The 15,330-nt window shown below is 40.8% G+C and overlaps 1 protein-coding gene across 1 annotated transcript; it reads right to left on the bottom strand.

Annotated features, from left to right (window-relative positions):
• Positions 1–2,471: 2,471 nt before the first annotated feature.
• LOC148120048 (sperm motility kinase X-like) lies at positions 2,472–8,319 on the bottom strand. The gene is made up of 2 exons (XM_087896276.1): positions 8,197–8,319; positions 2,472–4,210 (listed from the first exon to the last, which is right to left on the bottom strand). Exon 2 carries the CDS (start codon positions 4,197–4,199, stop codon positions 2,472–2,474), a length of 1,728 nt encoding a protein of 575 aa, XP_087752402.1. The 5' UTR covers positions 4,200–4,210; positions 8,197–8,319.
• Positions 8,320–15,330: the final 7,011 nt, after the last annotated feature.

Genomic DNA, 15,330 nt, shown 5'->3' with positions numbered 1-15,330 from the left:
TGGAGACAAAGGGGAACCAATAAGACATTCGAAGTTGACTTCTGGAACTCCATGTGACCCACCTGTACAAAACTTATCATGGCTGTGCCAAGTGGCCAGGGGATGTACTTTAAGCATTGTACCAACCAAACATTTCAGTCCAAAAGAGCATCTAAGAACTCAGCTTTGTGCCGGGTGAGGAGGAGGCCTGTGGGCAGTTTGCAGAGGATGTGTGTGAAGATCCTGCTACAAGTAGTTGGTAGCGACTGCCCCTGCTTTCTTCCCCCCACAGACAGGCAGTAGAGGAAGGAAGTGATGGATGTGGTGGTTTGAAGCTCAGCTGACATCTGTTCTTTCAGGGAAAAGTCTAATGGCAGTCAATTTCCTTTGGTATCAGGGACAATCAAGGTCCCCATCAGTCCCAAGGCAAAAGTCAAAATAAAATAAATAAACATCTTTTCATACGGAGATTTGCCTTTGTAGATAACTTCAGCTGAGTCTTGAGCCAAGGATTCTAATGAGTTGTCTGTCCTGGGTTTCACTGACCTGGCCACAGCACCCAAGGCTCCCTTTCCCAGGCTCTGGATTCAGTAAAGTATATCACGAATGGTACTTGCCTTAGTAATCACCCACTGATCTAGAACAGGTATATTGACAAAAGCAAGGAAGCCTGTGACTCTCAGCTGGTTTTCCTGGCAAGGCTGTGTGCACCCTCATTCTCATTGTTCTTCAGCGGATTACAGAAGAAGCTTCGCGCATCTGTACAGTGATGTCCTTCCATAAAGGTGCAAGAAGATGTTCATCCTTTACACACACTGTTCCTCCAAAACAGCTAGGGGACAGAGAGAAAGGAAGAGAGATATGCTGTTTACCAAACTTTTTCTGAAGATCAATCTGAATCCATGTCTCTGTTGTCTCTCCCCTCTGTATCATGAGCTCAATGACCATGTTCCTTGGAGTGGAAATCGCTGGCTTTAGCAGTGTTGTGCTTGTTTTTCTTTTGACCCCTGTCAATATAAACAAGATCACAGAAACATCCCTCATACAATAATACAAAAGTTTATGGTCTCAAAACTGTCTTCAGCCCTGCCAGATAAGCCCTGGCATTCAGTCCCTGCTGAGTGGCCACTCTTCATTGCAGAGAGCAGTGATCTGCATGGAGGGTGTCCATGACAACATCAATGCAACTTTCACAGGAAGATCCTGGCTGAATATTTTCAATCTACAGACACAAGGTTCTTTCCAGTTTGACCCCTGATGTAAGATCAAAACAAAATGTAGTTCCCATACTGCAGACTAAGTCATGTGTCTGTTGTGTACCAAGAAAACCAAGCAATACCCACCTTGTAAACTGGAGCAACATACCAGTATTTCTCCCACAGTGGTATCTATTTTCCTCCTATATGCTGTTACTTTCATGTTAGGAGAGAAATATGGTTCTGACAAGCACTCCCATAGTAAGGGCCCTTTCACCAGGGGCAAGACTGAATCAGCATGCAATAGGAGTGTCTCCCATGGAAAGAGGGAAGTGGATACAGGCAGCCTGCAAACACATCAGCAGGGACGGGGGCAAGGGAGGAGGAGATTCAACTCTGTCCAATGTGTAAAAATATCTCCCTTGACCTGACCTTGAAGGAAAAGACAGATGATAGTGCTGTGGTATATTCATGAAGACTGACCCATTGGGAATTCTGATTCATGGGCAGATTTGGGGAAAAATTTGTGTGAGAAGGATGCTTTCGAAGGCCAGCCATTGGACATACCTCCTGTCAACCATGGTTTTCTCTGGAGAAACCTTGTGTATATGATTGCTTACCATGTCCTGTGCTAGACTGCGCTGCTGGGTTACTGGACACTGTGCCATCTGGACTTGATGCTTGGTTCCCAATTTGGCTATCTCCTTCACACACGGAAGATGCCAACTATATGTCTCAACCTCTACAGTGCCCCATCATATAAAACGATAGTGACATATGGAAGGCACAGTCTCTTTTTCAGTTTTTTTTCTTAAGACAGTGGTTCTTGGTAGCCTTGGAACTAGCTCTTGTAGACCAGGCTTGTGTCGAACTCACAGAGGTCTGCCTGCCTCTGCCTCCAGAGTGCTAGGATTAAAGGCCTGTGCCACTACTGCCAGTCTTGGAAGGCACAGTCTTATGAACTTTGAAATATATACTTCAGAGTCTTGACTCTTATATCCTTCTGGACCATCCATTTTCAAGTGGCTCCAGTTCTCAGAATCTTTCCTGGACTTTACATTTTTCTTCACTCACAGCCGTTGATTCTCTATAATTCTTCCTTCCTTCAGTCAACGCAAGCTCTGGCTGCCTCTGCAGCCTCTGCCTCTCATCCTCAGCTGTCCATTTTTGGCTGAAGCATTTCATTTTAATGGTGGTGGTGGTGCTATGGAGAATTCCTTTTTAAATAAAAATTTCCTAATTTACTTACACTAACTATCATGTGATGGTCACAAAGGACCTTAGAAAAGAAGTAGATTAATAAACACTGATGTGCATCTTGGGCACACCATTTAGATGTGTGTGTGCACCTGCAATTCTCTCTCCTTCCAATGGTGCCTCTTCCTTCTGAGAAACATGGATTTTTCGTGAGAATGGCAGACAGCAGCACAGAAATCTCACACTATTCCTAATTCTCTTCTTAACCCTCTTCCAGCCTTTGGACAGACCGCTGGCAGAGGCTGCACTTACATCTTCAGGAAGGACACCTTTTAAGTTCTTCTTGGATGTTGTCTGCTGAGAAGATCTCTGAGTTTCATGGGTTTCAGTAGTGCTCATACACTGAGGTGTCTCGCTTTCCTTCCTTACAGAGGGTGTACTCTGAACATCTGAGCTATTCTTCACGGTGTTGACTTCCTGGGGTTTCTCACAGGACAAACACTGTGGAGAAGAAATGCACTCAGAGAATGAGCCTCTTGAGGAACACTCATTGCAAACCATGCTACATACTGCCAAACTTTTACTCATGAGAGGAGTAACCTCTGGAGCATACATGGGTACTGGTTGGGGAGGGTTGTCCTCCTTCAGGAGGCAGCACAAGGTGGCAGGCATGCTCAGGCTTCTGATCCCCTTTTTGCGTGAACACTTCTCATCATGCCCCTGATGTTCAGCCAGCAAGGTGAAGGTGGGAATGGCAGGCTCACTCACAGATTTAGTGTGGTCCTGGGGTAACTTGTGGTTTAAAATTAGGTACGTGGCCATGATGTTATTGAATTTTTTCTCACGTAGACTATCACTAACAGCCTTGGGATAGTAGCCCATTTTCCACATAGCCCCCACAATGATGGGATTGGGTTTGTTACAGAATGACTCTGAAGATGATGGGAGTTTCCAAAATTCTTCCCTCTCTTTGATCCACTCGTGCTGCCTAATGTCACAAATCGTGGGCCTCTGCTCAGGCTTCACAGTGAACAAGCGCCCAATGAGGTGCACAAGCAAAACGTTTTGATAGAGTGTGGAAGGAATGTAGTAGATGGGATTCAGCATCAGCTCCTTCATGTCTGGATAGGTCTTTGCTTTGAATGGGAAGCTCGCTGTCACCATTACATATAAAACTACTGCCATGCTCCAGATGTCAGCTGCCCTTGCATCATACTCCGTGTCACCGAATAGCTCTGGAGCACCATATTCAACAGTGCCACAGAATCCCTTGCACTTCTGCCCAGAGCTGACTCTGATGGCCAGGCCAAAGTCACACAGTTTGATGTTTCCTTTGCCATCAAGAAGGATGTTTTCTAGCTTGATGTCCCTGTGGGCAATGTCATTATCGTGGCAGTAGTGCACTGCACACGCCATCTGGCAGAAGATGTGTTGGGCCTGTTTCTGCTGAAGAGGGCCACCCCGCTCAATATGCTTGACTAGATCGCCGTGAACAGCAAACTCCAACACCATATAGGTGTGATCTCTGCTGTCGATGATGTGGAAGAGCTTTATTATGTACGGGTGATCTAGCTCTTTCATGATGTTGAGTTCTTCCCTGTTATTAAAGTCACTCCCCTCACCATTCGCAAGGATTTTAACCGCGACTTTCATATTTGTGAGGAGGTGGCAAGCGAGCTTGACCTCACCAAAGGCCCCTTTGCCGAGGGTATTGAGCATGATGTAGTGATCTGTAATGGTCTCCTCTTCATAGGCGCTGGCATTCAGGGCCAGCTGCATGGTCTCCTCCTCTCTGTTCTTGCTTGAAAGGTTCTTGATAATTTCCATGCCAATGTCAACTGAAAAAAAATCAGAATAAAAGCAATGAAAAGTAAGTCAAGGGGTAAAGCTTCTAGTTTTCTGTTTCTTCATGGACAAGTGTGACAGAACGAACAACCTTACAGTGATCTTCTGGGTCACAGAAAATAAGAATAAACCAAACTCTAAAGAAATCCCGGAAAACATACTGAAGACGAGAACTGAATCTAAGGAAATAGACCAGATTGAGCATTGCAACGGGATAAATGCTTGATTATTGAAAAGAAAAAGCGATACAGATACAACCTTACCAAAATGATCAAAGAGGAGAAAATTCAATTTAAATTTATAGTCAAGCTTTGGTCTTGATACAGTAAGTATTGCTACTTCTAAAAAATCATTTGGAAGACATTTTTGGCAACTAACAAGGGTTTTATTTTGGTATAGAGATTATACTCTATTTACTCTATAAACATATCTGTAGATCAAATGAATTAAAAATTCTATGCAAACTGAACCATTTCTGAATAAGTTTTTAGTTGGAATTTTGAATATTTATCTATTATTAAGTTCTTAATAACCTAATCAGTGGAAATCATACAATTACAAAAACTTTGGAAAAACTCTTAGTATATGTACATAGTACAAATAGCAAAGGAGATTCAGCATTCCTGCAGAAATAACAAAATCAGAAGAAATAGGAAAAGTTATGATGCACAATTTGCAGATGCTTTCCTATGCTGAAGAAAAGGAATGTCATTTCTAAGAAAAACATTTTACATTACCAGATACTAATGTAATCCTTTAGCAGACTATGTCATCAAATTTACCTATTTTTCCTGTCCCCAAATTGTATATTTTCCTCTGAGACAGTGTGGTGAATATAGTGATATGACTCTTGTGGGCACCATAATGAAAAGTGGTCTTTAAATAATGTGAGACATCATTCTGTGTTATTCACTTGCTTTCCTGAAAACTCAAATGATCAAAATATTTTTCAGAAATCTATGGTATCAATCATACACTTTAAATTGTTTGTACATTTACAACTGGTTTTGAATTTTTAATTTTTTGTTCTTTCAATAATTTTAAAGGTATTATACATGATCTTTCAATTTACTTTTTTATAGTCTTCTCCTTTGTAAAGATACTTTGAGGGCAGGTGTAACAAATGTGATGATTCCTGATCAGATAAAAATGAAGCCTATGTTCCAAGGTTTCTCTATTCTCTATGTAGAGATATAACAAAATACTACTTAGGAGTTGATAATGTCAACACATTTCTCATTCCAATTAGTCAAGTTTCCTAGTACTATTATCTTTCTATTTTTTAACAGTAAGATGAATTTTTAATTCTTCTCTCATATGTTCTACCCTGACTTGACTTTTCACATTCTCCCCTGCTCCATGCTCTTCTGCTTATTTTCCCAGATTTACCCTTTCTTCATCTCTCCTCAGTAAAAGGCAGGCCTCCCAGGACATCAATGAAACACAGCAAATATGCTTCTTATAAAACTGTGCACATACTATCATATCAAAGCTGAACTCAAAACCTAGAAGTAGAAACGTTACCATAAGTAGGCTTAAGAGGTAGCGACCACATTTCCCACTGTTAAGAATCCCACATAATATCAAGGATATGGGAAATAACATATGCACAGGATCTAGGTAAGACCCCCATCCTGCAGGCTCCCTAAATCTCACTGAACCACTATGAGTACCAGTCAATGGATTTTATAGGCTGGGTATTCATGGTGTCCCTGACTATCCTGGTACTCTGATCCTTCATTTGGAAGTATTTTGAAAACCTATGCTCCCATGAATTGTGAAATTGGAGCAAATGCCAAAATTCTAAACATGTATAATCTCTCAGAAATCAAAAGTTAGTGTATAAAATCTTGTGCAGATTAATAAACATGATAGTTCAATATTCTTTGAAAAAAGTCCCAAGAAATTCACTTCAGTACATTGACATAATTGGATTCTTGTTCATACCAGAAAATTGACCCCATGAGAACCACAATGCTCTGCTCTACTGCCAAGTCTATTGCTTTGATGTAATGTTATTGTTATGCCGTATTGCTGAATACAACACTCATGTATACCAGCCAACATGGAGTTGTTGACTGGTGCTTCAACTGCTAGAAAACTCAGCCCTACTGACTGACAATCATGATACAGAAATGTATTCTGCATTCTACTGAAGAAAAAGATAATACTCAACATCATCCAGCTACAAACCCTAGGACAACGGTGACCCATTAGCACAATGGACTGAAGCAATATTGGAGTAAGTCCAATGGCAGTTAAGTAGTCACTTTTTGACTGCATTTAAGGCATCTCCAGGAGATGGACACCATTACTGAAACTAATCATGTGGGCAGGGAACTGAGAGGAAAGGTCTTAGGCTACAGGAAAACCTGCTACTATTATTTTGCTACAGCAACAGAGTGAACAAAATGAGTTTTGTTGACATACTGCTACACAAAGTGATCAATGTCTCAAACAGCGCATAGAGGTGAAGCCCTTTCTAGTGAGAGATGTATCTAACCCTGAGTCTTACAGCAATGCAGAGGGAGTGTAAAGTTTTGTAATACTCAGTCCCAATTGGAAAGCTTTGTGAAAACCTTCCCTCAAGTATCAGGGAGCTGAGGTTGTCAGAAGAGGAGGCAGAAAGATACTCAGGGCCAGATGTAGCAGAAGATTCCAAGAAAACAAATAAATTGATGAACACTTTAACTGAAAGTGACTGCAGCAATATACACACGCATACAAAGGATGGGTGCTCTGGCATTGAAAATGGGAAGTAAAAACAGGGTTCCATCCCCAAACAGGAAAACATCAGCATTTGTTTCCTAATGGGAAAAAGGAAATAGTTTGCTCCAATGGATTCTCACTGGGTAACTTGACCACTCCTCTTGGTTGGATACATGCATTGGAATTGTGGTCAAGCACAAAATGGACTCTATTGAAATGTGGCAGACTATTGTGCTCATTGTCCTTTACTGGGGGCATTTTACAGGTCTTAATTCCTTATTTAAATTTTTCTTTTCTTTTTTAATAATAGAAAGTTTGTAAGACCATAACTCTAGATGGTATGAGAAGATAGAAGGGTGTTGAAGAAAATTGGGAAGGGGAAAACAATCTAAATACATTGCACAGAAGACTTTCAATGACAACATGTCAAGAAAATGAAAAACTGGTATGAATGCTTTCATGTATGGATTCTACCTGACTTTCAAAAAGAATTAACACTAAGATTTGTCAAAGTATTCAATAAGGAGGAAGAAAGAGACACTTTTCAACATGTTCTACATAGCCTATAGGAGCCTACTATAAGACCTGGTGATTTGAACTTTTCTCCCTTGATCCCACATGTTGGAAATAATACCCTGACTTTCACCCACAAATTTACTTTGGATTTTCATAAGTGTGTGTTGTAATCCACTTGTAGATAAGTAATAAATAGAGGAAAATAATCTAAATATAAAATCAAAAGAAACTATAAACAGGCAGTCTATATACTTAGATATGAAAATCCATATTACAAATACTTGAAATATTTCCACAAATTCAACAGCACATGAAAACGGCTATGCTCATGTTCAAGCTCAGTTCGTTACTGAAGAACAGAAGGACAAATGTAACCTAAAACAAGCCACTGAAGACACAGAAGAGAACTATGGTCAACCTGGGGAAGTCCACAGTCTTGGGACATGGGTATGTTAGCTGACACAGACTCTTTAGAAAAAAGAGTGATGAACAGAATCCTAGGTAGCTCGGGATCCAGTCTTGGGATCCTTAATCGTCAATCAGTAGGAATAAGGGCTGGTGGCCAAATCCCCACTCCAAAGTTGTTTTTAGGAGAGAGAGAGAGGGAGGGAGGGAGGGAGGGAGGGAGGGAGGGAGGGAGGGAGGGAGGGAGGGAGGGAGGGAGGTAATCAGAGAGAGGGGTGGAGGGGAGAGAATAATATGGGTCCCATTAAGACAAAAACGGCTTGGAAGACAACAGTCAATCAGGCAGTACCAGGTGTTGTTTGAGTAGATCAGAAGCGCCTTCTCCAAATTCGCAGCTTCAAACACTCTCTGTAGGCACTGCCTCTGCCACTGGTGTCCTCGAAGTGAAAGCTCGGCCTTCAACCTTCCAGGACTAGCACCAACTGTCTGTTAGCCACGCACCTAGCAACTCCTCGTGCTGTGCATCCTGATCTCTGACCTGATTGGTCACATGTACAGGACTGAGCCAATCAGATTGGATAGACAATCGAGACTCTCTCATTGGTCAGGTTGAAATCGTGTGTCTCGAGTCTCCACGAGAATGCTTGGAAACACACTTTGGCTGCACATGGAGTCCTGTGAGAACAGGATTAGTGCAGAAGGCTTTGTTTCTTTGTTTCCTTTGTGTAGGGACATCCCAGCTAGTCAGCATCACCCCACACTTCTTCCTTTAGAGGATTGCCTTTCAGTTGTGAAAATGGACTTGGTTACTGAAGCTGCAATTTTTGTTTAATCTTTTTCTTGTCTTTCCATGGTGAAAGACTGTATTTGTACACTGTATTCTTGTGAACACCTATAAATGCAACATCAACAGGACCCCAGGAATTCCTGTCTTCAAAGAAATAATAGTCTATAACGAAAAATCAGGCTCTCTTAAAAATCTCCCACCATGTCTTGAGTGCATGCAGATCTTTCTTTAAGAGCCCCCTCCCTTCCTTAATACCAATTTTTCAGTCTATGTATAAACCTTTACTTTATAAACGCGAAAGTTACATCATCAATTAGTCATGGCTTGTTATACCGACACTGGTCATAAATAGCCTAAAATTAAAGTAATACTGAACACAACCATATCAAACTACTATTTTCCTCACTGACTTTCCTCATTTCTTGCCCTCATTTTGTTATGGGACATTTTAATTAATAAATTTCTATTTCTCCATTGTAGCAACTTCTCCAACTTACTCTACAATTTTCTAGTACACTTAGGAGACATAGGGAAACAGTCAATCTCTTCGTGAACTTGTCTTCAAATTTGGATGCATTTTGTACATTTCTTCAGTATTAGTGCTGAATCTCAAACTAGTTTTTTAAGACTGTTTGTTTTCATGTGTTTTTTTTTTAGATTGTCACTTGTAAATAATATATGTAATTCTCTCCTTTCAACTTGCTTCATTTTTGTACCGAGAGATGATACCTAGGTGTGTGTATGTGTGTTTATTTGTGTGCTTGTATGTGTAACTGTGTCTATGTATCTTTGTGTGTGTGAGAGAGAGAGAGGAAGGGGGAAGGAGAGAATTCATTTATGTGGGCCTTTAATGTTGGACAGAAAGAAACAAAGGACCCTGACACCTCTCCCTATGTGTATTTTCATGGCTATATACCATAAGTTTGGTTGTGTAGTCAAAGCAACTTATCCGGAAGAAAATCTTAGTCATCGGTGACTTTTACTGTCGGGGGAAAACAAATTGAATTTTTTGCCACCTACCAGTTTATGTTTATGTAAGTTTGTCTGTAAGGGATAACAGGCACAACATGATGCATTAACATCTGATTTTGTGTATTTATGTGTGTTTGCATGCATGCAGGTAAGTGTGTTTGTGTGTGTGTTCATGGATGCTCCAGTTGTTATGGAGGGAGCAATTCACATGACCTATCACCACCCATGTATGTATGTCAGTGGCTATAGAAGAGAAGATTCTGAGCAGTATCTGGTACCAACCTATGAATGTGGGGGTTGTGGCTATATGGTTGGGGAGATCTATAAGTCGTGACACCTAGCCCTTCTTGTAAGGCTTTAGTTGGAAAAAAAATATGAAATGTAGCAGTACCTTGCATCATGGTCCTGTGTGTGTCTAGGGGGCTTTGACTCTCAGTAAATGACTCTCAGTAAATGGTCCCCACACCACACCAAACTTTCTCTCTTTCATGGTCTCATGCACTTTTGTTGTTACCTCTCTCTCTCTCTCTCTCTCTCTCTCTCTCTCTTTCTCTTCTTGTGTGTCTTAAATGATTCATGGTTTGGAAATCTGCAGTCCCTGACATCTATTTGTGTCTGTGTCTGTTTGTGAATTTGGCTTAAGATGAGGCTATAACTAGCTGAATGTGATCCCCTTACATAGATGAGTTTGAGAGGCTTTGCTGTGTAGGGGGAAAAGTCAGGAAATGATATCACATATACTTGTGTGTGTATGTGTGTGTGTCTCTTGCAATAGAATAGTTAGTACCTAGCAGGACATAAGTCCTAGCCATGTGTGAGTAGATTTTAGTGTAAGGTAAGTGATACCTAGCAATACCTAGCACCTACTCTGGTATGTTCATGATTGCACCCATGTGTGACTTCATGAGTCTGTGTACTTCTCTGTGAATATGTAGGTTGGTGTGTGTTTGTGTATATGTCATGTTGGGCACATGAAAGTCTTAATACATTTCATTTTGGTATAGCTGTAGTGATGTGTGAGCGTATGCTGTCAGTCCCTGACACACACAAACATTCATGAATCTGGATTAGATTCATCTACTTATAGATTGCCTTACAGACACACACACATACAAACACACACACACACACAAACACACACACAGTGCCTACTGAGTTCCTAAACCTGAATAGTTAAATTATACACACAAATGTACACATGATGTGGGGGCTTTGTGTGCAAGACAGGTAAAAACAAAGAGGCCCTGAAACCTAGTCCTGTCAGTATATTCAGGGTGATATGCCAATGTTTTGGTTTTGTGATCAAAGGTACTCTTCAGGAACTGATACTTAGTCATCAGTGACTTTCAGTGTAGGATAGGAGATACATAGAAGGACTTGACACCCACCAATTTATTTGCCAGGACTGACACTGTCTCTTACCACTCAACTTGCCCTGAGTATCCTGATATTATGACTTGACTGGTGATGTATCTGGAACCGAGCAAAGCACATTGGGTAGCCAATCGGGATGCCCTCATTGTTTAGGATAAATTCAGGTGACTTGTGTCTGCTCTACAATGCTTTGGCACTCACCTGAACTGCATGTGGGGTCCTGTGAGAGCAGGGCTACTGCAGAAAGCTTTGCTTCTTTGTCCCTTTTTGACAGGGATATCTCAGCTAGGCCATATCACAGCCTCACTTCTTCCCTTCCATGGTCTCCTTTCAGTCCTGATAATAGACTTAATTTCTGAAGGTGGGATTTGTGTTTGATCTGTTTCTAGTTTGTCCTAAGTGAAATTTGTCATCAGGCAATATCTGTGCACTGCTGTGATCACCCATAAATGGAGCGTCTATAGGACACAAGGAATCTTATATTTGAAGAATTACTATTCTGAAATGAAAAGCAAGGCTCTCTTTAAAACCCTGCCACCTCTCCTTAAATGTGTGCAGACCTTTCCCTGTCAGTCTCTCTCTCATCATGAATGTCAGTACCTAGGTCTATGTAAAAACCTTTACTTTGTAAACTTGAAAGGTACATCATTTAATAGTCCCTGCTTATTATATCTACACAGGTCATCAATAGACTAAAATTAAAACAATAGAAAATATAACCTATTAAAAGCATTATTTTCCTCACTGAATTAATGGTAGAGACCTGTAATAGAATCTTTAGCAAAACCTACAGAATATATGACACTAAAATTTAGCAGATGTAAACTATGAATTTCTGGAGATGACATGCTAATATAGTTGCAATGACTAGTGTAGATGGAAGTTTCTCTCCTGCCTGGTCTTGCAGCTTATCAGTTGCAAAGAACCCCACTGGCTTATATTAATTTTAAACTGTTTGGACTATTGTATCAGGCTTATTATTAAGTAGCTCTTACAACTTAAGTTAACCTATAATTCTTGTCTATGTTTTGCCTCATGGCTTTTTTCTGCATTTGGCCTTCTGGTCTATGTTTAGCCACGTGGCTTTATTCTGCATTTGGCTGATTTCTCTCATTGGTTCTGTGTTTCCTCTTCCCACAATTCTCTTAGTCTGGTTTCCCCACCTATACTTCCTGCCTGGTTACTGGTCCATCAGTGTTTTTTTTCTTTAAACTAATATGCGTGACAAGTCTTTATAGTGTACAAAAGCATTATCACACAGCATTACCAATTTTTTCTTCTGAAAAAAAAAGAACTCTAAATATAATCTCCTTTCTTTAGAAAATTTCCTGAATATTATCCAAAAAGGCTTGTATCAATACTCTCAACAAAGATTCATAATCCAGTTTTTGGGAATAGGGTCATAGTTTTTTAGGCTACTTCCTGCTGATTGGGGTTGCTTGTAACCTTTGAGGACCTTGGGAAAATTTAGGATTATAGTCAAATCCTTACTAGAGTATTTGTCAGACTTGACCATCTCAGCCAGTAGTCTTGAGGCTGTTCTGGATTAGAACTCAGAACTCAGGGGAAACTACAGGAGAGGATTCTGAAATGCTGGATCATCTGGGCCATCTGTTTCCATTGGAAAATTTTAGTGAGCTTTCCTTAATCAAACTTGATTTTTTTTAACACGGAATTAATCCATAGTTTCTCGCTTCCTATGGAAACAAAAGCAAAACCCCTTCTATAAAGTAAAATATCTTTTGACTTACATTTTGAAGTCAAAGCATTTTCAAAATATATAGGTTGGATTAACCCAGTAGCATTTATAATCAAATGTTTTTAACGGCTGTTGCTTCTTCCTCTGCAGTCAAACAGTTTGAAGAGAACACAATAACATATAGTATCTAGATACTCTGTATTTTCCATCTTTGTGTGGCTGTCTTTTTTATTCTCTTTTATTTTTAGTTTTTAGATACAGGGTTTCTCTATGCATCTTTGGCTGTCCTGGAACTCACTCTTTAGACCAGGCTGGCCTCAGATTCAGAAAGGTCTGCCTGGTTCTGCCTCCCAATTGTTGGAATTAAAGGTGTGTGCCACCGAACCTGGCTGCTTCTTTTTAAAAGAACTTTCTCTATCTGTTTTTCTTCTCCCAAGCCTACATATATTTTCAAACACACGTCCAAGCTTTTAGAGTTTTTTTTTTTAACCTGAATCTTTCTTTATGGTTTATCTCTGTTTTTTGTTTTTGTTTTTCTGATCACATGGGTCGTTAACCTGCACAGCTAGCATTTAAGCGGTACAGATAGTATTAAAGCTGCGGCTTTGGTGGCTGGCTACTGTGCATTCCTTATTTTTTTTTTATAATTCTTTTTGTTATTTGTTTGTTTATAAAAATTTCCACTTCCTCCCCTCCTCCCCATACCCTCTCATTCCCCCCCCCACGCCCTCCCCGCCCTCCTTTTCCCTCTCCAGTCCAAAGAGCAGTCAGGGTTTCCTGCCCTGTGGGAAGTTCAAGTTCCTCCCCCGTCCCTCCAGGCCTAGGAAGGTGAGCATCCAAACAAACTAGGATCCCAAACAGCCAGTAATGCAGACCCAGTGCCATTGTCAATGGCTTCTCAGTCAGCCCCCATGTCAGCCACATTCAGAGAATCCGGTTTGATCACATGCTCCTTCAGTCCCAGTCTGGCTGGCCTTGGTGAGCTCTCATTCGAACAGTCCCCTTGTATCAGTGGGTGATCGCACCCCTCGCGGTCCTGATTTCCTTTTTCATATTCTCCCTCCTTCTGCTCCTCATTTGGACCTTGGGGGCTCAGTCCAGTGCTCCAATGTGGGTCTCCGTCTGTATTGCCATCCATCGTCGGACGAAGGTTCCCTCTGGTCCTGCCTAGCTTGCTCACGTTTTCCCTCCTTCTGCTTCGCATTTGGATCTAGGGAGTTAAATCCAGTGCTCCAATATGTGTCTCTGTCTCTATCTCCATCCATCGCCAGACGAAGGTTCTATGGTGATATACAAAATATTCATCAGTATGGTTATGGGCCAAGGCCAGTTCAAGCACTCTCTCCCCTGCTGCCCAGGGAAGAATCTGGGGACCTCTCCTTGGGCCTGAGAACCCTTCCAGAAACAAGTCTCTTTCCAACCCTAAAATGGCTCCCTTAGTTGAGATATATACTTGCCTGCTCCCATATCCATCCTTCTTCCCCCATCTCATTCCCCCACGCCATCCCCAATCCTCCCCCTCTCCCCTCTACCTAACCATCTCCCCTTACTTCCACCCTCCCCCCCCCGCACCGTGCACCCAAGTTTGCCTTGCAATCTTGACTACTTCCTATACCCAGGAGGACAACTATATGATTTTCTTCAGGTTCACCTTCTTATTTAGCTTCTCTAGGATCACGAATTATAGGCTCAAAGACCTTTAACTATGGGTAGAATCCACTTATGAGTGAGTACATACCATATTCCTCTTTTTGGGTCTGGCTTACCTCACTCAGTAAAGCGTTTTCTATTTCCATCCATTTGCATGAGAAATTCAAGATGTCGTTGTTTTTTTACTGCTGAGTAAAATTCTAATGTGTATATGTTCCACACTTTCTTTAACCATTCTTTTATTGAGGGGCACCTAGGTTGTTTCCAGGTTCTGGCTATTACAAATAGTGCAGCTATGAACATAGTTGAACAAATGCTTTTGTAGTATGATAGGGCATTTCTTGAGTATATTCCCAAGAGTGGAATTGCTGGGTCCTGAGGGAGGTTGACTCCCAGTTTCCTGAGAAACTGCCACACTGATTTCCACAGTGGCTGTACAAGTTTGCATTCCCACCAACAATGGATGAGTGTTCCCCTCACTCCACATCCTCTCCAGCATAGGCTATCATTGGTGTTTTTAAGTTTAGCTATTCTGACAGGTGTAAAATGGTATCTCAAAATTGTTTTGATTTGCATTTTCTGTGAGATACTTTTCTTATCAACTTGACAAAAACTAGACATAATTTGAAAATTACAAATGAGAAAATGACCACCAGATTGGTTTTTGATGTATTTTCTTGACTGATGATTAATGCGACAAGGTATATCTAGTTGTGTGGAATGAGAAGGCTGAGCAAGCCATTAGTGGTAAAATAGTAAATTTATCCATGGCCTCTGCATCAACTTCTGCTTCCAGGTTCTTGTCTCAAGTTTCTTCCCTGCCCTCCTATTTTTATAGACTATGATGAGAAAGTATAAGATAAAGTAAATATTTTCTTTCTTAAGTTGCTTTTGGTCATGACATTTCATAATAGAACTAGAAATCCAAACTAAGACAATATGTGTACAGTCTAAAATAAGTATTAAGCATAGTTTCTATTCTATTTTTTGCTATATTTAAA

Source organism: Myodes glareolus, chromosome 13 (genome assembly GCF_982192425.1).
Source record: "Myodes glareolus chromosome 13, mMyoGla1.1, whole genome shotgun sequence".
Classification (NCBI taxonomy): domain Eukaryota; kingdom Metazoa; phylum Chordata; class Mammalia; order Rodentia; family Cricetidae; genus Myodes; species Myodes glareolus.
This window is presented reverse-complemented; position numbering and strand designations above follow the sequence as displayed.

What these genes read in the sequence shown, in the direction of transcription:
- LOC148120048 (XM_087896276.1), bottom strand. Translation starts at nt 4,199, where the DNA reads ATGGAAATTATCAAGAACCTTTCAAGCAAGAACAGAGAGGAGGAGACC.